Source organism: Bubalus bubalis, chromosome 3, assembly GCF_019923935.1.
Source record: "Bubalus bubalis isolate 160015118507 breed Murrah chromosome 3, NDDB_SH_1, whole genome shotgun sequence".
Lineage (NCBI taxonomy): Eukaryota > Metazoa > Chordata > Mammalia > Artiodactyla > Bovidae > Bubalus > Bubalus bubalis.
This window is the reverse complement of record NC_059159.1, coordinates 92,774,706-92,797,591: the sequence shown is the minus strand read 5'-3', so window position 1 is coordinate 92,797,591 and position 22,886 is coordinate 92,774,706. Positions and strand designations below refer to the sequence as shown.

At 39.5% G+C, this 22,886-nt stretch overlaps 1 protein-coding gene and 2 long non-coding RNA genes across 16 annotated transcripts in view; 1 reads left to right on the top strand and 2 right to left on the bottom strand.

Moving 5' to 3' along the window:
* Nucleotides 1–4,830, bottom strand: part of LOC123332807 — a 29,957-nt gene extending 25,127 nt beyond the window's left edge. Inside the window, exon 1 of the long non-coding RNA XR_006549859.2 lies at nt 1,304–4,830. This is a non-coding gene — a long non-coding RNA (uncharacterized LOC123332807). The remainder of the gene's footprint in view (nt 1–1,303) is intronic.
* Nucleotides 2,744–6,610, top strand: LOC123332806. Of its 2 annotated transcripts, none has more exons than XR_006549857.2 (4): nt 2,744–2,882; nt 3,328–3,384; nt 4,973–5,031; nt 6,144–6,610. It is a non-coding gene; the product is annotated as an uncharacterized LOC123332806 (long non-coding RNA). The 2 variants fall into 2 exon arrangements; XR_006549858.2 differs by lacking the exon at nt 6,144–6,610 and adding an exon at nt 5,732–5,838.
* A 6,335-nt stretch (nt 6,611–12,945) lies between these two features.
* Nucleotides 12,946–22,886, bottom strand: part of NFIB (nuclear factor I B) — a 483,650-nt gene continuing 473,709 nt past the window's right edge. For 11 of the 13 annotated variants that reach the window (XM_025281515.3, XM_025281510.3, XM_025281512.3 and 8 more), the window contains one exon: nt 12,946–19,546. In XM_025281515.3, the coding sequence (XP_025137300.1) occupies nt 19,529–19,546 (18 nt within the window). In that variant the 3' untranslated portion in view covers nt 12,946–19,528. The remainder of the gene's footprint in view (nt 19,547–22,886) is intronic. The other 2 variants (XM_025281514.3, XR_003108154.3) reach the window with 2 other exon arrangements.

The window sequence follows — 22,886 nt, the reverse complement described above, 5'->3', positions numbered from 1 at the left end:
TTAGTCTGTCTGTCACTGAGTTTTAAGTTCAGAAAGAAACAGGTCTGATTTATTGCTGAAACTTCAGCAGCTAGTACAAGACCTGTGCTGAATGGGAACTAAGTATTTCACAAGGAAGGCAAGAAGAAAGAAAACTATATTAGCACCACAGAAGACACTTAACATCTCATTTAGCATCTTGTTGTTTAGTCACCAGCTCTTTAGAAACCCATGGACTGCAGCCCACCAGGCTCCTCTGTCCATGTGATTTCCCAAACAAGAATACTGGACTGGGTTGCCATTTCCTCTTCCAGGGGATCTCCCTGACTCAGGGATCGAACCCACGTCTCTTGCATCTCCTGCACTGGTGGGCAGATTGTTTACCACTGAGCCACCAGGGAAGCCCTAACATATTATTTCATTTAATTACAACCACCCATGAGAAAAAGGCCATGAGAAAAGATACATACATGCCTTGCTCTAGGTCATCAGCTGAGAGGCAGGAGGGCCAGAATTTGGAGGTGACCTGGATCTGCTAGGCAGGACTGAGAACCCAGGTATGCACCACCCCCAGCACCCCAACATACCTGGTTAGTGCAGAGACAATTTCTGCTCACAGAGGGTAAGAATGGAACCTCGATTCAACAGCTCATATAAAGCAGACCTGACATACTGAAATCAGACCTATGTTAGTCTTCCTATTATTGAGTCTCTCATTTAATGAACTCACTTGGAAAATACATCTCATGGATGGCCCCTCCATGGTATACCATATCTACTGTTGCTGCTACTGCTAAGTTACTTCAGTTGTGTCTGACTCTGTGCAACCCCATAGACGGCAGCCCACCAGGCTCCCCCATTCCTGGTATTCTCCAGGCAAGAATACTGGAGTGGGTTGCCATTTCCTTCTTCAATGCATATCTACTAGCACATCTAAAAAATCTGCCTGCCGTCCAGACCAAATACTGGGTAGATCACTGCCCCAAATATATACTGAATATAGATTTGAATTTATGCTGATGAGTTTTTGAAGATACCATACAAATGTTACATAAAGAACAAATACAAAAAAAAAAAAAAAATAGGAGCAAAGCAGAAACACTACAATCAGGATAGGGTTATAGTAAATTAGGGTCAGGTAGACCTCGATTTAAATGTTGCTGTGAAGCTCTGAGACAAAGATTTACCTTCCTTGAGTCTGTTTCCTGAGCGTATTGATATGGATAACAGTGGCTTAAACACCTTTACAATGAAAGCTCCTTCCTCTAAAATTCTCATAAGCGTGTAAGAAACTTTGAGAAGCAGATTGAATTTATCCTCTTACCTTCTTCCTCCTGCGTTGGTTTCGGCGTATGGAGCCCTTCTGCCTGGCCAGCTGAAAGTCTTTGGTGTAACTAGTAACCCAGCTACTCAGCCATGCACCAGCCTGGGCTACAAGGACCTGTCCTGTCTCAGCTTGGCTGGCCTGGAACCCAGCCGGCACCCAGGTGGTGATTCCACAGCCCAAGCTTGGGAGGCCAGCCCCTCTCTGGCCTGAGATTTGGACTCCAGAAGGTGTGGGCAGCTGAGAGGTGGCCTCCCCCTGCCAGAGGAGCCTCCAGAGCCAAGTTTGGAGCGCCTTCCCAAATGTATTCCCCACTGGACCTTCATTAGATCTGTTAAACTAAAAAAAAAAAAAAAAAGTACTCACCACACTGACCTTTAGGTGTTTGAACGAGACACTCTGGTGCGCAGCTCAGTCAACATGGAGGACAAAAGTGTCTCCATCATACTTAGTACTTATGTGTCTCTTTCTAACTTCTCACCCTCAGTCCTAATTATGCTCATCTGAACCTAACATGAGTGGTCACATCACTCTTCCACAAAACCAAACATCAATATTTGACAGTGGGGAGACCCAGAGCTTCCCGGTAATCCTTCCAGATAAAACAGCAGTGCCATCAGCCTCAGTTTTCCCTGACACTACGCAAACACTAAGTTTCATAGTGGCTCTTTAGAATAAAATATATTTTCCTAGAAGTCTAGGGATGTAAAAGCTACATCTTGGCAATGAGAGTAGAAACCTGGTCAACCGCTAGTATGCTGGTTTCTCATCACATGTGTGTCAATTGCAGAGTTTGCCTTTTCAAAAAAAAAGCTTGGATGATGGAGGAGGACTCCTAGGAGATGAGGTATCCATCAATACATGTGAGGCTTCCTGTTTAATCAACCAGTTTAGAGAAATGAAGGAGTCACCCTAGAAGGTTCCCTTGACTCACCCTTAAGTTTAACGACCCCTAAGTGACTCAATGTTACTCCAGAAATAAGCCGCAGTAATGATTCTCCCTTCCTTCCTTGCATTTTTTTCTTTTTAATTGGAAGGCTGGGATCTATTTGCTTAAGCAAGATAACTATACCAAATTAGATGGTGCTTGTTGGAATAAGGAATGTATAAAGTTTAAAGTAAATAAATGATTTTAAAACATGACACAAATTAAGCAACATGAATAATTATCATCAACCTTTTCTGATCATTTGGGATCCATCTGGGGAGAATACTCTACCAAAAGAAATTCCCTCCACAGAAGAACCCCTGACAGGCTCAGCCTGGGTCTGGAACAGTGATTCTCAGCTCTGATAACAGTGGATTCACCTGAGGTACTTTTAAAGCTAGTCAGGCCCACTTCCACATGAGATTCGAACAGGCAGCTAGGCTGGAAAATCACTGGCCTCAAAAGAAAATGGTGGCCTGTGAAAGCTGAGGTCACCAGGGCATGTGGGAACCCCTCAGAGACAGGGTCACCAGTCTCAGCCGAGTGTACCTAATACTGCCTATTATCCAAGAGTCTTGGTTCCCTGAGCTTCTTGTCTCCTCGGGTGAACGAAACCCTGGTGACTTTGGTGACCAAGCTTGTCGCCACTTGGTATGTACTCCAGGCAGGGCAACATCGTTATCTTTGCTTGTTTCTCTCTCATCCTTCTTTGGCTTCTCGGTTTCCTCAGAGTCAGCCATGGGACACAACACTAACAGGAAGATAGAGGTAATCATGCCTCCCCACCATAATAGACCTCTTTCACAGTCATTCCTCATCTAGGATTCAGCTCAGGTGTAGATGGAGCAGCCTGATAACCACAATAACCCTGAAGATTTATCAAGTATCTGCGAGGTGGCATAGAGCTAGAAACTTTACACTAGTCATTTCTGAAAAAAAGATACTGTCTTCTGTTGTTGGGAATACTGACGCTCAGAATGATTAGGCAACTTGATCAAAACACACATGGCTGAGACCCAAATCTACCTGGCTCTGTAAAAATCTACATGGCTCTCTACCCAAATATAACCCTGTCTTTAAATCTTGACCCTTACAGAGTTTCTGATCCCCATCCTGAAATTCCATGAAGTCCGATCCACGAGAAAACGCAAAGGTACTGGAAAAGCAGAGAGCGTGGGGCAGTCAGTCATTCCTGCCTTCGTACCTGTGGGTTTGCTAACTGGCCAACTTCTGACAGTGAGAAGGGAAGGAGGAAGGGACAGGACCAGGGCAGAGGGAGGGATGAGCTGACACATGTGAGAGAGGCCAAGGTATGGTCACATGCACAAACTTCACTTTGTTCTCTCCCCTTAGGACCTGCTCCTTCTTTGGCTGCTGCCAAACAAAACTCATTTGACTCTTATCAGATTTAACCCAACCTTGGGAAGGCCAGTAAGTCAAAAGCATGAAATGATTTCTGCTTTCAGAGTGTCCATGTCAGAAACCTGGTCAGGACATAGTGAGAGAAATGGATAGGGAGGAGTGGGGGAGTGTGTTTTGGGGCCAATAGCATTATAAGAAAAGGGAGAAAAATAAACAGAAGTTAAATTTTACTCAGTGCTGACCTGGAGTCCACTCTTTAATGACCCCAGCTGGAGAAAACCCTTTGTCCCGTGGCAGCCAAGTGTAGGGTCAGCGCTGCCTTTCAAATTAAGCCAAACAGTGAAAATTGAATTTTTGGTTTCTGCACGTGACATTGGCTTCTGAGACTGGGTTGGTCCTTCCCTGCTCTCCACCTCTCTCCTCCAGGAAAGGGGAGGTGGGTGTCCATACTGACTCGGACCTCCCTGGAGTCCCAGGCTGCATGCTGGTTCTCAGGCCCCTCCATTGGCTTAATCAAAAGCCACCTGCGGGAAGCTGCTGGTCAGATGGACTTTCCCACAATCCCCAGTTAGCACAACATCAAGTCAGAAGGCTGCTCTGGAAGCCAATACAAACAGAGCCAGACATGTTTTCCCCAGGGGGCCCTGATGTCCAGATGGGTTTCTCAGCTTGGCTGCTGCCCACACATCCATGCTGGTGAGCCAAGGCTGAGGGTTGGTTTTCTGATCTTCCCACAGGTAGACAAGCTGGTTCCCTTAGCAGAGACTCAGAGTGAGGGTAGCTTTGGGAATCAGGAAAGGGGAAACCCCTTCCTTGCCACCCTCCTTGTCCCTGTTAGACAAAAAGAAGGAAAAGAATACATTGTAAGGTGAAAATGGGGCTGAGGACGGAGCACTGGGGAAATAAATGTTAGAATATGGTGCCAATCAGGAAAGAATATGAGATTTTTAAGTAACCGAAGTCTACTTCTTTTCCTTTGAAATTCCACATGACAAGCCTTCTGGGGCACTGAATATGGCCTCATTCCACAAGGTCATCCATAAATGTAGCTGTAGAAAGACTGAGAAACAAGATCCAAAACTGCTAACAACAAGGGCTAGCACCCTTTCTGGTCCATCTTATTTAATCCCCACAACAACCATTTAAATCTCTCCTGGTGGCTCAGACAGTAAAGAATCTGCCTGCAAAGGAGGAGACCCAGGTTCCATCCCTGGGTCGGGAAGATGCCCTGGAAAAGAGAATGGCAACCCACTCCAGTATTCTTGCCTGGAGAATCTCGTGGACAGAGAAGCCCAGTGGGCTACAGTCCATGGGGTCACAAAGAGTCAGACATGACTGAGCGACTACTACTACTAATTCCTATTGTTCCCATTTTACAGATGAGGATACTGAGGCTTCAAGAGTTTTTATTCGCCCACAAAGTTTGTCTCTTTGCCAGGTACTTGTCATACCTTACCATGTTTATTTCTATCACACTGGAGTTGCTCTTATATTCTAGTTAAAGGGTAATAGAAGTCCTGCTCTACCCAAGCAGAGAAAGTGTAGGCAGGAATAAGCCAGTTTTGCTTCCTCTTGTGACCCTAGTGCAAATCATGGTGCTGGCACCTGGTTATTACCAGTAAAGTTTTTTGAGACAATGAAAATAGTCATCTTGGCCTCAGCTTAATGGTTAATTTTATTCCACAACTTGGAAACCAAGAAACCTGCAAAACTAATGCCCAAGGATCAAAAAACATATGTATAGTGCCAGGTTATATGAGATTAATAAGTGTTTCATAAATTAAAAGATGAATAAATGAATGATTGCTTTCTCATGAATGTTTCAGGGCAAGGCTGGGCTATATTCCTGTGCCTCTTCCTACCTGATTTTCCATGTCTGTATTTTTCCACGTATGTATTTCCATGTCTGTGTGGCCCTTTGCTTAGAAGCTTTTGGCTTAGAAAGATCAGGCCTGAAGCACAGCTTAGCTGTGTGAAATTAAACCTCTTAATAATTCCTTATTGAAAATCACAATAATGAGTTTCTTTAAAACTCCCATGACATATTTTATCCTCTTATCTGTGTTTATTTCTTCCAGTAAACAAGAAAATTTAAACAAATCCAAGAAATATTCTCAGTTCTTTTTCCCCTTTTGCAGGAAAGACAGTTCTTTAGACATAATTTCTTTAAAAATAAAGTGCATATAGTTTTCCACATTCAAGACTTCTCTATTTGTGGAAGATTCTGAAAATAGAAGCATCTGCCATAATATCAGGGGCTTTGGAGCTGAAGCATCTGTCCAAACTCACAGACGGGTATTTCAAAATATTGAGGTAGTCTCCGGCATAGCCGTGATGAATTTTGTCAGGAGAAGGGGGCCATGTTCAATCTTGGACCCCCACCTGGTTTTGCCTCACGGTTGACTCACGTACCTGCCTGCAGCAATACGCATCGGTTTTGGCCTGTGCTGGGCCACGCACAGTCAATGGAGCCCATTGTTTTCCAGCAGGGCACCTGCACAACAGGCTCAAACAATGAGGCCATACCTCAAGCCCCTCCTTTCTCCTCAGGGCACCCAAGGTGAAAGAAAACTTGTTGAGGCCTGGAAGCCCACTTGCATCATAATTAGACTGCCTGGCCAAATGAAAACCACCACCGTCTCTAGGAACAACTTCCAAGTTTGGGGTACTCGCAAAGCTCTGGGCCAAGGCAGCGTTAGCAGGACCTGCGCTCTCTTCTTGCCTCTGAATGAATTTAAGGAGTGAAGACTGAGAACTGCCAGGCGCCGTAACTCTGCCCCTGACTTTGGTTTGGTTTTTACAAGCGAACACGCACACTTAGGCTATCCTCAGACCTGTGAGCTCATCATGAGTGGAGCCCCATAACCCACCTGCACCAGGGCTGAGCCAGAGCCACCGAACACTGAATCCCACACTATGGAGAGTCTTCTCTCAGGAAGTGACAGTGCTACTACGATACAAAGATGGCTCAATTTAAAAATGCTTATTTATGACAATAAAAATTATTCAATTTGTTACAGTCTATGGGGTCGCTCGATGGACATGAGTTTGGGTGAACTCCGGCAGTTGGTGATGGACAGGGAGGCCTGGCGTGCTGTGATCCATGGGGTCGCAAAGAGTCAGACACGACTGAGCAACTGAAGTGAACTGATGGGGTCACAAGAGTCGGACACGACCAAGCGACTAAGCACACCCCCACACACACCCCCACACACACGTATAAAATAGATAACCATGGGAATTTGCTGCATGACTCAGGGAACTCAAACTGGGGCTCTGTAACAACCGAGAGGGGTGGGAACACATGTATGCCCGTGGCTGATTCATGCTAATATATGGCAGGGGCCAGCACAGGATTGTGAGGCAAGTTTTCTTCAATTAAATAATTTGGGGAAAAATTATCAATTTGTAAAGGTTTTACTCTTTCACTATCTTATCTATTTGTTGGTTTATCTGAATGTAAAAGACACAACACAAAGGTAATGGTTATGGCTTTTGCAGTCAGGCATACATGGGTTCTACACTTGGGCCCACCACATCAAGGATGCATGACTCTGGAGTAAATTGCTTCATCTCTGAATTCCTCTTTTTTTCATCTGAAAAATGGGGATATTGACAGCTAGAATATTACTGAGAATTAAATTAAATTATTGTATGTAAAATATTTAGTACAGACCCTGAACCACAGTTACAGGTTCTTAATAAATGATCACTATTACTCTATTGTTTTTTTTTATAAGCTCCGTGATACATTAATAAAGACTATGGTGGTAGGATAACATCTTGAATGAAATATTGAGTTTCAAATGTCCACCTTCACCAAAACTTAAAGAGGCTTACAATTTTGAAATTAAAATTGATTAATTAATTAATTAACCAAACCATTCTCACATAAATCCTGGAAAACAGAGATGGTCAATTTTAATCCAATTAAAGTTGTTTTAGTTTTGATTTGAGGTTAAGAGAATTCTACAACGTTCAAGTTCTATACTATTTAAAAGAAGATAACTAAATGATTTCATTGGACCAAATTGTAAGACACATGTTAAGCAATTAAAGTCTGCTCATTGAATGATATTTAAATCTATCATTTCCACTATTTGTTTGAATAAGTCACCTCACCTCTGGGCCTCAGTTTACTCATCAGTAAAATAGGAATATGATTAATACTTACCTTTCATGAGCCTTAAAAGGATTAAATGAGATAATAGAAGTAAAATCCTTAGCCCAGGGCCTGACTCAATTATCATTCAATGAATGTTAACTATGGCCACTCTTGTGTTAATGCCAACAAAACTGTTCCCCTCTTAAGTTCCTTGCCCTCTGTCATCCTCTGTTATGTACCTTTGTCACTGGGGGAAATCTTGATATTGGTGGCTCCGTGGTGATTTCTAACACGTGCTATTGATTTGACTTATTTCTCCACACAAAACTCCTTTAAACTGGATGGAGAATGCACCCTGAGAGTTCTCACTGGAGGGGTGGCCAGTGGGAACAGAGCTCCAGAACCAGGAAATCGGAAGGGGAAACCACTGAACCTGGAGCAACCCATGTGGATTTCATTAGCACCAGGTAACAAACTCACAGTTTAGTAAGTGCTCCCAGTAAGAACACATAAGCTGGAGCAGAACCCAGTTTTGATTTCAAGCTATCTAGGAAAGAGGCCAAGGAGAAAAATTAATAGTCTCTACCAAATCCAATGTGTTTCTGTTCTCATGAAGGGAAGATCATGCCAGTGTTACACCTTTTGTCCCAAGCCTTACAATAAGTCTGGGTCTTTTCTGCTTCAGGAATTTATTTATATGCAAAGTTTTTCAAGGAGATAAAAGTTAAATGTAGCTATATGTTATAGCTGATTAATCAAAATAGGAGTAGATAAACAAATCAGAGTAAGAATAGATAAAATCAAAGTAAAAAAATTAAAAAAAAGAATAGATAAAATCAGAACTTCTCTAAAAACTCAAAGTACATGTATGTTGTATTTGTGAGGAACTTACAAATGTATCAGAAAAACTGAAGAACATTTAAGAATGCTTACTTTATCTTTACTATATGCCACTGCTCTAATTAGTTAATTAGTTAAAGGCTAGCTATAACCAGGACTATCATGAAGCTAGATCTAAAATGGAATATGTATAAGAAAATTTTCTGTGATCCTCTTTTATGACCTATAAGTGATATTTACATCTATTTTTCTGGTTTATGTTTTTACTTTTTCCTTAATCTGATTCTTGCTTTTCCTAGGATGTGCCTCATACATTAAAATGTTTGTATTCATTGAAAGTCGTTAATTATACTCTAGTTTGGGTATGGACTTTCTTCCAAATGAAGGATGCAAAGGAGACTGTAATTTTCTTTCCTCTGCCTATGTCAGCTATAAGGTGAAGAAAAATTGATTAGGCTCAACCCTTGACTTAGTATGTGTTTTTTTTAATTTTTGCAATGGAAAAGAATGTTTATGTGTACAAATAGGCAGGATTATCTGTTATTATCATCTAATTTGAACACTACTTTGGAACTGATTATTTTGCTAGATTATGACACAACTCCAACAATGTTTCACAAAAGTTCGCAGTTAAATTAATATGGAAGCTACATGTATGCCCATACACTCTCACTTCTGCACATCCCTCAAATTCCAGGTTACATTTAGCTTTGTATGGAATATTCTTTAATAGGAATCAACTCTTTCTGGTACAGAAAAACTAATTATTCATGATTCAACCAGTGTTGCTGATTTAATAAGTCAAGTGAGAATGATTAAGGCAATGAAGAAATGGGGATATTTAAGTATTCTGGGTAATTTGGTTTAGTATGGCAAACACTAGGTTATTCATGTATTTGTGTTTTTACAAATTAGACAAGGAACTGTAGTAAAAATGGATTTGGGGCTGAAACTTATATTAAAATATCTCAATTTGAATTTGTAATCATGATAAAATTCCATCAGTGTCACTCCTCTTTTATGTTCCTTGGATAGGTGTAAAAACCACTTACTTTTTGTACTAACAAAGAGAATTTGGATTCTGGAGGAGTAAAAATGTGAGAAAGAGTAATTGGAAGAAACAGATATGATCAGGGCAGGGTGGATCTGACTCACCTTCTAAGTCTCTCTTTCTGAGAAAAGTCTCTTTTCACTCTGTACCTTGAAGGGTACTGGGCTGCTGGTGGAGGTGACAGGCATGGATCCAGTGTAGCCCTGGGCTCGTTTACTTCTGTGGTCACCCTATTTGGGGTGGGGAAGACGGTGAAGGTGGTTTTAGGGGACAGAACAATCCCCAGCTGTTGTTATTAAATGTGGGCAACCCCTTCAGGTCATCAATCCCACCATCCCCATTTGTTATCTCTGCCTCTTGACACAGTTATGCTACCTGCCCTGCCCTCCCCCAACCGCCCCCCACCACGAACTGTGACCATCTGCACTTTTGACCCTCACAGCAAAAAACTGCATACTGCAAAGACTTCTTCAGACAACCCAACCAAAGAGAATAATCTGTTAAAAATAACAGTGGTGAAAACTTGGAAAATGCAAGTTTCCACCTCTATTTTGCCCTCAATCTCTCCTTTAGGCCCTTAACATGGACTACTTTGGTTCCATTAAAATCCAACACCCCATGGTACTCCAGAGAGGGGCATTTTGTTGACATGGAGGAAAAGACCATTTTGGTATAAGAGACACCATGAGCATCACCAGTTTCCAACCTTGGACAGAAAGAGCAATTTTGGATCACCTGAGGATGATATGGGGACATTTGGGATTGGGTGAACAGGGAGTGAGGGGAAAACCAAGAAGGGGGAATTCTACAGTGGGGAGTGGAAGGAAAGACAGAACATTTGCTTCCTGTCCCATGGGAGCAGCTACTGTGTCCTGTAAAGACTTTGAGGGATCCTCCGTATGAAGTCTGGAAAGCTGCGTATCTCAGGCTTATGCAGTTTCTCCCAGTCCACTGCAGATTTCACCACCTTATCCAGTCCCCACCTTGAGAGGAAAGAATGGAGTGTCATGTGGTGGAGCACAGATGCCAGCTGTCAGCTTGTCCGAGGAGGGAGGAGAGTCAGACGCTGCACTCTCGCCTGGGGTTTCCTCTGCTCTCAACGTCTCTCCGTTCAGTTCTCACGACTTTTCTCTATTTGAGAAAACTCCTATTCCTTGCAAATTCTTGTGTGTCCTATAAAATAAAGCTATTTAGAAAATTAACAGACTTAAGAAACCAATGCTTTTCTTCGTTCACAAAGAAAGCAAATTGGCATCACCTGAAGGGAACTTCTAGAAACTAAGATCGGGTCATGTACAGGTATGCAGTTTCCATTCAAGCAATGGTCTCTTGGAAGGACTCTGTTGAATAATCTCTCAGTACAGACTTACTGGCTGCCACAGAATTAAAGCTAAAAGGGAAAGGAAGTGATGCTCTCCAACCAGTAGCGATTCAATTATTTTCAAATCACAACACACACACACACACACCAACAGCCAGTAAAAATAATTAATGGCCTTACATCTTCAACTCTAAAAGAAACAAACTAATCCATTTACTTCTGACTAATGGGTCATATAGCCTTATGGTGATAACAATAATAATAGTAATAAGAACTTACGTACTGTAAGAACTTTACATGCACAATCTCATTTATCCTCTCAATAGTTTAATGAGACAGGTACTCTTACTAGTATCTAATTTTACAGATAACGGAACTGAGGTGAAGAAAGTTTATATAACTTGCTATATAGCTGACCATTTCTAGCATTTGAAACAGGCAGTATAACTCTAGAGCAGGGTCTTGAAATAATTGTGTATTCTTCCTCACAGTTCACTGAAGAATTGATGCTTTCTAATTGTGGTGATGGAGAAGATTATTGAGAGTCCCTTGGACAGCAGCGAGATCAAACCAGTCAGTCCTAAAGGAAATCAAACCTGAATATTCACTGGAAGGAACAATGCCGAAGCTGAAGCTCCAATACTTTGGTCACCTGAGTGCAAATGGCCAACTCATTGGAAAAGACTCTGATGTTGTGAAAGATTGATGGCAGGGGGAAAAGCAGGCAACAGAGGATGAGATGGTTGGATAACACCATTGACTCAATGGACATGAGTTTGAGCAAACTCTGGGAGACAGTGAAGGACAGGGAAGCCTGGCATTCTGCAGCCCAGAGGGTCACAAAGTCAGTCATGACTGAGCAACTGAACAACTTCCTCACTACCATCTCTCTTCTATCCCCAAATCTTGATTGATACCAACAAAGTCAAACATGTTCATAAGAGTAAAAAGTCTCTCAATAGGTAAAAATTTTACTTCAAGTGTAATATTCTTAAACTATTTCCTAAGACATTTCTTAATCTTCTAAAATATGTAATCACCATCTCATGATGGAGCCTTCCAGAATTCTCCTTTTGTTTTTTCAATAGATTGTGGTCAACTGATTTCCCTGCAACTGCACCCACAGCAGTATAAACCCACTATATCAGGGTGATTTGGGAGATTAAAGAGACCTGAGCCATAAATTAGAGGTGGTGGGATCAGGCCATTGGATTTGTCTCAGCAAGTCTTCAATTGGGATGGTCAAATTCCAGGCATTTTTATTTCTTTTCAATCAAGCTTGCATTAGTTTTGATTCATTTGTGCACATTACTCAGATGGATCCCAAAACCATTTTTGGTTCCTTTTTAATTAGCTGTTATTGAACTGCAGCTGACTCCATTCAGAAATGCTGTATTCAAGGAGCCTGGATCTGGGATACCGTCCTCAATTTCAGCTCGTGTCCCACCTCCCTGTGAATAAGCAACATTAACCACCCCCTTACAATGAAAAGTAGCTCTGCTCCTTGGAAACCTTAGATGCTGCTCCTTTTCAGGCACGGGGAGAAAGGAATTCTTCTCCAGTAGTCACAAAACCACCAAACCCACAGCCACAGGGTGGCCCCAGGACTTACCTCCTCCTGTTGAATGTGTGTGTTTGAGGCCCTGTGGTTTTTCAGTGGAGCAGACCACAGTCCAGTCATCCTGGGCACACATTACATCTTCACCTCACTGCTGAAAGGCCTTTCCTGGTGAGTAGGGGCTGAAATTCTAGAACTGCACTTGCATTTTTACTGCCATTGTTTAGAGAGCTTGTGAAGAGTATACGTATTAGGAATTGCAAGAAGGGTTTACACAGATACACCCATGCCCAGTGCAAAACTGGAAGTACCGAACCAGAAGAGTCACCATCCCAGATGCTAAGAAATTAAACCCATCTTACAAAATTCCCAAATGGAAGGACCAAGATCCACTTCCAAAATACTACTGACCCCAACACTGGTACAGGAAGAGTGGTGGGACGAGACGGAGGAGGAAAATAAAACATGAGGCCAGAGTCTGTAGCATAGCTCATTTTATTGTTTAAACAGTTTTTGCATAGGAAATATATCTGCTTCCAGTAATTGACTGCAGTATGAGCAGCTGCTAGCAGTATAGGCTGGATATAACAGTAACAATCACATTAAGTCAAGCTTGATTTACACCAGTTTAAAACTTGTGGCAATTGAGTTCATTTGCAACCCACAAAAAGTACCCAAAGAACATTATCCTCCAACCGGGCACAATAAAACCTTCGCTAACATTCTGGCCCCTTCTGAGGCTGATCCCAGCGGTCTGAATGCCAGAAATTAAGTAACTGTCATATAATACATCCTACTGCTAAAGGTTTGTTACACGGAGATTGTGCATGTGCCTCTTTTTTGAAAAATTTAATTAAAACACAAGGTTCTGTAATTATGGCCCATGAGGACAAAATGCCAAAAGTTTTAAAATGGATCAACCCTGGTGTGTAGCTAGCAAGCAATAACTGACTACTCGTCACCTACAGTTGTACTAAATGTATCTAAAGAAACACACAGTCCTACAAAAGTTGTTCTCAGAGAAATATCATTGAGGTGGGGGCATCTCTTCCCAGGATGCTAAAAGTTCTATATGATATAAGCACAAATTAACAGCTTGATGAAGACATAATCTACTGCAGCTTTGAGAAGCCTATTCCTGGGATGGAGTTACCCCTCACATTCTACAATGTTGTAGAGATATTTTTTTTTTCCAAGAAAATGTCATTTGAAACATATTTACAACTGAACTCAACAGAGACTGTGAAATTGAACAGGCACTGCTCATTTGTTTGAGTTTTTTGGTAAACATTTTGCTGGTTTTTTTTTTGTTTTGTTTTGTTTGTTTCTTTCTCGTTTTGCATCAACTTTTTTCAGTCCATGCAACTTCAATGCCCTCGATGAAGAATGCATAATAAGCCATACTTCTTGAAAAAAAAAAAAAAAAGACTTCCTTCTGCATAAAAAGATATATTTGCCACATCAGTCCCTGTAGCACAGTTTTCAAAACCATTCTGTCAAAAATACAGTAATGCAAGACCGGCTTTAGTGTCACTAGCTCACACTGTCTTCTGTGTACATAGGCCACCGTTTATTACCGGTACTGATCATGCAATCAAAGTTATCAGAGGCTGGGGCTGGCGTGCTGGTAGGCTAGTGCCACTGAAGCCTTTTCACAATCTCAACATACATTTGAATTGCAACACACAGATATTTCTAAAGAGTCTTAACTAGTGAACCCTTTTATTATTTAAAAAAAAAAAAAAAAAACTACTTACAACCATTGAAGAAAGAATTGCAACAACAACAACAAAAAAAAGTAAAAATTGACCGTCTCCAACTTGTCCCCTTTGACTATATGAACAATGTCACCAACAGATCTGTGGCACGGACACAGTACAAAGAGTTGTCATGGCAATGAGTTTGGCTGATGCAAAGGTCATTGTGCAGGGTCAAAGGGCAAAAATCAGTGGTCCATGTTACCCCCCAACTGCAGTGCTCCACCCCACCCACACAATTTCATAAGGAATTAGAAAAAAACAGGGGAACTACCAGAAAGTGCAAAAAATGAAGAAGGTAGCTTTCAGCTCCTTCAGCATGGAGTAGAACATTCAATTTTAAGCTTTTACTATTGAACTTGAATAGCCTGCACATTAAAAAAAAAAAAGAAGTTTTCTATAGAAACCCAATTTTTTAAAGTCCAGGAAGCATGCAGCTGGTTAATGTTAACCAAAGACCTTGACAGGAACATGTAAACTATATTGAATGGCATGCTTGGGGCCTATCTGCCAGCAATATTGTAGTTGTTTCATTAAAAATGAATACTGTACACTGAATATGGGATAACTTTCTGCAGCCTTCATCGTTTCACACGATACATAGAGTTTGAATCTAGGTAAAGAACATATGTCCTGGTGTCACACTGCTGAAATGTCCCTGTGCAATCTCTTTTGTTGAGTCCTTATGAAGCTACAAGTCACAAATCCAAGATTCTGCTCCCTGAGGACACGTTATGTGAGACATAGCACTGTTTTGTCATTTTCTGCCTATCCTGAATGCTCTGTGAAACAACCTTAAATACCATCACGTAACAATCACAAAAACTTTTGCTAAAGGCCGTTTATACTAATAAAAAGACAGTGGTGCTTCCGACATTCTGAAATGCTCTGAAAACCAACTTTTCCAATACTAAATACAACAAAATAACCTTCATAAAATATAACTTTTCTCCATTTACACTTTTTAAAGGATTAGTATCCTATGCTTTTCAAGCACAGGAATCTGTGAAATAACTCCTAACATGGACAGATTTTTTTTCTTTTTTAATACATAACTTAAGAGCCTGGAGAGTTTTAACTCAAGTCCAGTCTCCAAACAAGGAATATTCTTGTTTACTTTAAAAATGGAAACAACATATAGTTCCATTATAATTGTTAAAAAGTTAGCTTTACAAACATGGGAATTTTAATTTAAAAAAAAATTCTTAACAAAACTATACAGTGTACAAATTACTGTCTACAAGGTAGGCGGTTTGTGAAGAAGACCTTTCGCTCTTCTTGCTACTCGCAGCTTCACAGATTCATTCACATATTTTTTTTTAAATGGAGCTGCCCACCCGAACATTACCCCATAACTATATTGCTATAATTACGATTTTTGCCATGTCTTTATGTACAGTCTCCTTCACTGCCTTATTCTTTTCTTCTCCTTAGACAAGCCCTCAAACGCTCATGTTACTCCAGAGGAAACACTTCAGAGGCACTGTGAGGGGTGGGCTGCAAAGCAACGCAAGGAAAGTTGAACAGTGCCATGGAGCCAGGGGCTGGAGACGCCACCCCCTACTGATGCCCTTGGGTGACCTTCACCATCCTGTAGCTCTGCAATTCTGGGGAGGGGAGGGGCGTGCAAGACCTGCAAGAGGGGGGCCCTTAGTCACAAGATACTTCCTGGTAAAAAGAGAAGGAGGCCAAAATGGATTTGAGATTATATAGAGAGTAGGATCTTTTTAAAGAGTTTTATCTCAAAGGGAAGGGAGAAAAAAAAAATGATTTTAAAAAAAGCAACACTTGAACTAGGCTTTTGTATTCAAGAGGCAGGCAGGAATACCCACAGTGTGTAACTTATGCAGCTAGAGCTGCTCATTCACTGGCAAAAATTTTAAAAAAGAGAGCAAATCTGCTCTTGAAAAAATACTGTGTGTCCTGTGAGGTGGATTTGTTCACCTATTAGGTTGGAGACCTGAAGAGCTTGGCTGAGATGATCTGTTTTCTACCAGGGCAAGTCATCACAAAAATGACTGAACTTACTTTTGAACTTGCACTGCCATGATCCTGCTGTGCTTTTCAGCATTGGGGCTATCAAACTGAATGGGCTAATCAAATACAATTCTCAGGCCCGTAAGCATTGTTCTAAAGTCTTCATCATTAAATGATATGCTGTGAGAACAATAGACAGTTTATTTTATTAGGCCATGGCCTGGGGGAAGGGGGTCAGGGGGCTCCTCATGGCAGCCCACCATGCGTCACTAATTCTAAAAGAGCTTCCTTCTAGTAATGAATTCCCTCAATGGAACTGGGGGGCAGTTGGGAGAAGTAAAGTAGAACCAGCCTCCATTCACCCTCCAGCCCTCCAGGGAAATTAAATCCAATATATATTTGAGGTACCATCCCTTAAAAAAAAAAAAAAAATCCCATCAGCCTCTAATGGGCTTAATTCATCCACAGGAAAATTCATTTCTTAAAATTCACTATTTCCCTTCTGCTCGGGTTCTCAGTTTAAAAGGGCAGGTAAAATGAAAACTTAACAAGATTTATTTATTTATTTTTGTTGTTCTTTAAAAATTGAACTTTGATTTTAATCAAAGTTAGAAGTCCGAATACATTTAATAATAGCAACCCTCTGTTCAATATTCTGGATATTTAAATAATATATCTTTTTTCCAAGCGTACTACCATCCACTTGAAGTAGTGAGACACAGGTAAATCACAGACTACTGTTCACAAAATGAAATGGGGAAGAGAAGTGGTGGGGAAAGGATATGGGAGCACCCCCTCCAGCAGGATGGCAGATTTTAGAGGAGAAAGTAGACTCAGGTGTTAAACCCCTAAAGTCGAAACATGTGCTCAATGTACTTTTCAACAACTATGTTTGCCAAATACGAGACAGGCTCATTCTCCACTGTGGATCCGAAACTTTCAAGAAAAACGACCACCCCCAACAACAACAACAGAAAGATAAGACCATTTGTTTTAAGCCAAGTCTGCCTCCAGGAGAACTGGTTGTGTTCACTTGTTCTTACTCTGTTTGTTGTTATGAAAACCAGAAATGAGTTCAGCTTGCACCCCAGGTGGGGAGTTCGAGAGAGGGAAGCTGTGTTTAAGTTGAAGTTTGTCACAGTAGGCAGAACAGTCGCTTTGCAGCCCAGGCCCGTCTCAGGGTGCACTGCTTCACAGCTACACTGTAAAGTGTTAAAAATCCTCCCACCCACCCCAGGATATATATATATGTATATTAAAAAAATCCCCTGTCCATCTCTCAGTACACAAAAGGACCTCATCACACTGCAAAAATAGCAGTACCCACTTTGGTCAATTAAAACAAACAAACAAACAAAAAAAGCATACATTATTTTTTTTTTTAAATCTGTGTACTTACCTATAATAACCAATACAGCTAAAAGCACTACCTACATAGGCAAAACTTGGTATTGCATAATTCGTATAAATTTGAAACCCCTCCCCCCCAAATATTAATTGGAAGATGAAAAACATGAAAGGTTAATAGAAAAAACACCAAAATACTGAAAATATTGCTGGTCGATTACAATTTTTAAGCGGCAACTATACACAGCCATGATATGCTTTATAAATGTGAGATAAAGGTATAACTGTCTAAAAAATCCATGATGTCACACATTTTTCTTCGTCTGGAGTACAAAATATTTTGTCATAAAAATGGTAAAGATTTAAAATGATAATAAATGCAGCAAAACAAGTGTAGTGATGTCACTTTTTTGTGGTTTTTTTTGTAGTTTTTTTTTTTTGTTTTTTAGATTTCAAGGCAAGGCACGTAATGTGGACATTATATCTTCGTGCAAATTAGGATTACTGGAAAGAGTATTTTTAATTAAAATTTTAAGAGACATAGAGGCAAAAATGTGTCTGCCCATGCACACTACAGATCTGTCAATACAAGAAGTTTGTTGAACAAGGCTAATGTCTGAAAGCACCATGCAAGTATTCAGCACCCTGATTACATCTGTTTTCTCAAGAGTGCATTTTTACATCCTACACCCTGGCATTCCCAGTTTGTAAACCGTAAGCTTTACCCTTGTGACATGGATTTGCCTGCCTCTTTGTCTCTAGAATGCAGATTTTACAGAACCTTTTGTACACCCTATGGGTTCTTGATGCAACCAGTAATTTTAAATAAATAAATTCTACCTCCAAGGAGGCTGCAGCTAAACCAACATAAGTGCTGTGTTTTCATTAAATTTTTTTTTCCTCAAGCACATGATTTGTCTTGATTTAATGCCTTTTTACTGCCCTCAAAAACTGAGGGGGAAAATAAATTCGTTCAAAATTCTCTTAAATTCTTTTTAATCCCCTCAATTTAGAGTCCAAGGGCTGAAGGACTTATAATCATGATTCCCCCTTTAGATATAAATTTATAAATTGCACTTGCCTCTGTTAAGTGTTTCTTTTGTGGGGAAAATATTATATTAATTTTTACTGTTGCATGCAGAGATAACACTTCACCTACAAAGAGGCATTTCTTCCATAGAGCCTTTTGTGTTCAAACTGTTTTTTTTTTCTTTTTTCTTTTTTTCCTTTTTTTTTTCTTTTTTTCCTCTTTTTTTCTTTTTTTTTTTTTTTAAGATTTCAAACTGGGTTACACACTGGAAAAGGCTGGGTTAAGGGCCAAAATTTAATAAATCTGTACTGATAACTAAAGGCTACAGAGATTTCATATATATTTCTTTTAACTTTTAGAAATCAGAGTGCTTATAAAATGGCTGGCTCATGGCTCTGTCACGCCCAGCACCTCTGATGCCGCCTCCTAGCCTTCGTTGGTGAGATAACCAGGAATAGTGATTCCATGCGTAAACAACAAGATACTAAACCAATAAAACTAGCTTATCATGCAAATATTAAGGCATCTAGAAAGTCAGTTAAAATATATTGTCATAGAGACAGAACATCTATTTCCCAGCGGACTTCATGTAACAAAGGCTACTTTGCAGGGGCTGCGAACTACCATCAGTGAAATATCATCGACCCTTTTTATGTCATTACAGTTTCAACCTTAAGGGAATTAGTGATTGTAAGTGCTGCGATTGCTGGTCTATTATCTTCTTTCTTCAGTTTCCTTCCTTTCTCCCTTTTTGTTTTGTTTGTTTTGTCCAGTCTTCCTCTTTTCCTTTTTTTTAAAAAAAATTCTTAAACTAGTGTTGTATTTCATTTTTTCCCCTCAGTTGCTTGTTTCTGCTTGAAGGAAAGGTTCTCCGATTATGTTCAAACCGTAATTTTGGACATTTGCCGGTAGGATGGGTGTCCTATTTGATACTTGGAAAGGAACCAAGCTAGCCCAGGTACCAGGACTGTCGGCAGGAAGGGGGCAGAAGAGGGGCAGGAGGGAGGGAAGAGAAAAAGAAAAAAATACGTTAAAATCTATAACAATATTAGAGACATAAATTCCATAGGCATCAAATACTACTATAACTTTTCCAAATTAGAGTCTAATATGAGATACATGTGCTTATAAATTATACATATTATGCATATATAAACTACATGGTCTATTTCTTTTACAGATGGTAAGACTATTGTGAGGCAGAAAATATCTCAAGTAAGACTCATCCACAGGTAAACTCTAATTGACTGAGAGAGCATATTCTTCCTAAAATATTTGGTCCGTTTTGATGTAAATATAGTATGATTTTCTGTCAAGAAGAAAAGAGCAAATCTACAACACTATCGATATACTTTGCAAGTTATATTCTGATCTTGTTTTAATTCACAACAGTTGTGATGTATTTCAGTCTTTTTACCTGCCTATTGGTTGAACAAAATTGAAAGCCATAATGAAAATGATTCCTTTTCCCTCACAATAAGAGAAAGTATATTTCCCAGGAAGGCCGGTGCATAATACTTAGTTTGAAGCTGACACCAGAAACCTTTTCCTCCCTGTCAGTCATGTTTCCACATCCCAGCTGCTCTGAGTTTGGGAGTTGGGAGAGGGGTGTGGGTGGAGCTCCACAGGGAGTAAGCAGAGGAGAGTCTTGCCCGTCTCCAACTGACTCTAATTTCACCTATGCTGTATTTGGGGTTATTTAAAACAAAAAATTTTGAAAAACAGTTGTCTAATTGCTACTGGCATTAGTTCAGTTCAGTTCAGTTGCTCAATCGTGTCTGACTCTTTGCGACCCCATGACTGCAACACACCAGGCTTCCCTGTCCGTCACCAGTTCCCAGAGTTTGTTACTGGCATAATCCCTCATTAAACAAATATCACATAGAGGGAAATAACACAAGACCTACATATCATAGACAACCCCATACCATACATTTTGAGTATACCTAACCAGACGCATTGTTAGTTTCAATATTCAACTTGGAGTGAATGTCAGTTAAGTAACAGCTGCACAAATAATCATGAACCAAGAAAACACCCAACCGACAATTCCATACCCAGTTTTATCATGGTCTGGCATGGAAACACAACTTCAGTGTTTTAAATTTAATTGATCCTCTAAATTTAATTTACATTCTTTTCTTTATTTTTGGAAGCAAGAAGTGAGATGGATCCACTACTATAGCTATCAAGCTAGACATCCTCATTTTTTTCATATTTGAATTCCAAAGGTACAAAAACCTTTATGGAATATTAACTTGAAGAAACAATTTCCCTACCCACCCACCACCACAAAGAAAAAGCTTGGATTAAAGCAAAAGAACTTGGTATGTAACTTTTTTTAATCTCATGATACTTTTAAAGAAATAATTAGGCTTATTACTACATGTCTAGGTACATACTTCTGAGTCAATATTTTAATAGGAAAAACTTCACAGTAACCTTTTATGCTCAAAGGATTTTGTGATTAGACTATGAGCTCCATAAAAACAAAGTCCATTTCTCTTTTTGTTCTCCATCTGACACAGTACTTAGTACATTATAGGTGCTCAATAATTTTTGGATAAACAAGCAAATCAATTAAATATTCCAAATCACACCCAACTATTTATTTTCTAAAAGTGTTGCTCATAATCACATAGTTTCATGAGTACATTGCAATTTGGCCCCCTATGATAAGAAAACTGGCATCTCTGGACTTAAAATGAGAGATGTTGCATATTAACAAAAATTAACTATGCAGGAGTCACCAAATAATACTCGAAACCAAAAACTGACACTAAAAAGATATGTCATCATCAGATGAAAAATCATAATTCTACAGAATAAAAAGTTGTTATTGAAACTTTTTCTAAGAGACTTAATTGTTTTCACATATTTCTTTCTTCCCACACACATCTTCAACAAGTATTTCTGCACTTTGCATCACTGATTGGGAAGAGTGTTACATGACACATTATTAAATATTTTTCCTCTACTGTCCTTCCACTGTACTTAGTTATATAGTACTACAATAGCTCTACCTCGTATCATAATTATCTGTACCTATGATTATCTTACTGACTGAAAGGTAAGATCTGTAAAGAAAATGACCTTATCAATCCTCATTACTGGCCATAGCTGATGCTAATCATTTCTTAACAAATAAATGACAAAAATGGATCTCCTTATTTTTTAACCTAAAGCATGAAGCATGTATGAAAAACAAAAAGACTAGCTCAAATGGATAATCCTTGACAGTAAAAGACAATGTCAACAACAAGTGAATCACTTTGCAAAATTAATGAGTCCCAAATTAAATGGGCTCTAGGAAGTCATTTAGAAACTACATACTTTAGGAAAATAAAGTGTATTTTAATGCTTGAAAATAGATGTGGCTCTTAAATGGAGAAGTTTACCAATTAATGGCAGAAAAGATAAAAATTCAGGGTTTAATTTGCAATAGCTTTCTTACTCAGTTCTTTAGAAAAAAGACATGTATTGTTACCTTTGGAAAATCCTCAATAAAAATAAATAGATGCTAGTGACTAAAAGGACTCTTGCTGCAGAATATCTAACAAATTCAATTTAGATGTTTATTTAAACCTTTCAAACCTCCCATCCTACGTTATGACCATGTCAAAATTGCAGTGTGTGATATATTTGTCAATACTGTTTATGAGTCTTTGGGGAGAAATAAATCTCAGACATTAACACTGTGCAGACCCCATATATGAGTTTATAAGCCTCTTATTGCCAATTTGGAGGTTAAGCTCAGAATTATAAGCACAGATATTTTTTAGAACTTCTTGGTAGTACCATTGAAAAAAATCTGGTAAAACTAATTCAAAGATTATAATAAAGGAAAATGTTTAATCAAACAAAATAACCTAGATCATTTAATTTCAAAAAACAATGCCTCAAATTGTACAGTATTTTGGGTAAAAAGGTAACAGTGCTTTTTAAATATCAACTCTCTCTACATAAGTCAATGCCGATAATCACCAGAATGTATAAAATAAACACACTTTCATATTTATGTACATAAACCAACTAGTTATATGTAAAATGCTTACTGATTTTAATTCCTAATAGAATGAAAATTATATGGAATTTAATTTTCAATCCAATAATCTGTGTCTCTATTAAGAGATAAGAATATAATTGAAAGATTTCAAAATATTCAAAGTCAAATTAAGCTTTTCAGCAGTATATCTTCAAGCACGCACATACTTGGACTTCATTAAATTTTCCATTGCCAAATCACCTTTTTTTTTAAAAGGCAAACAGATGATGAGCATGACTGAAAGCACATCTTTAAAATATAT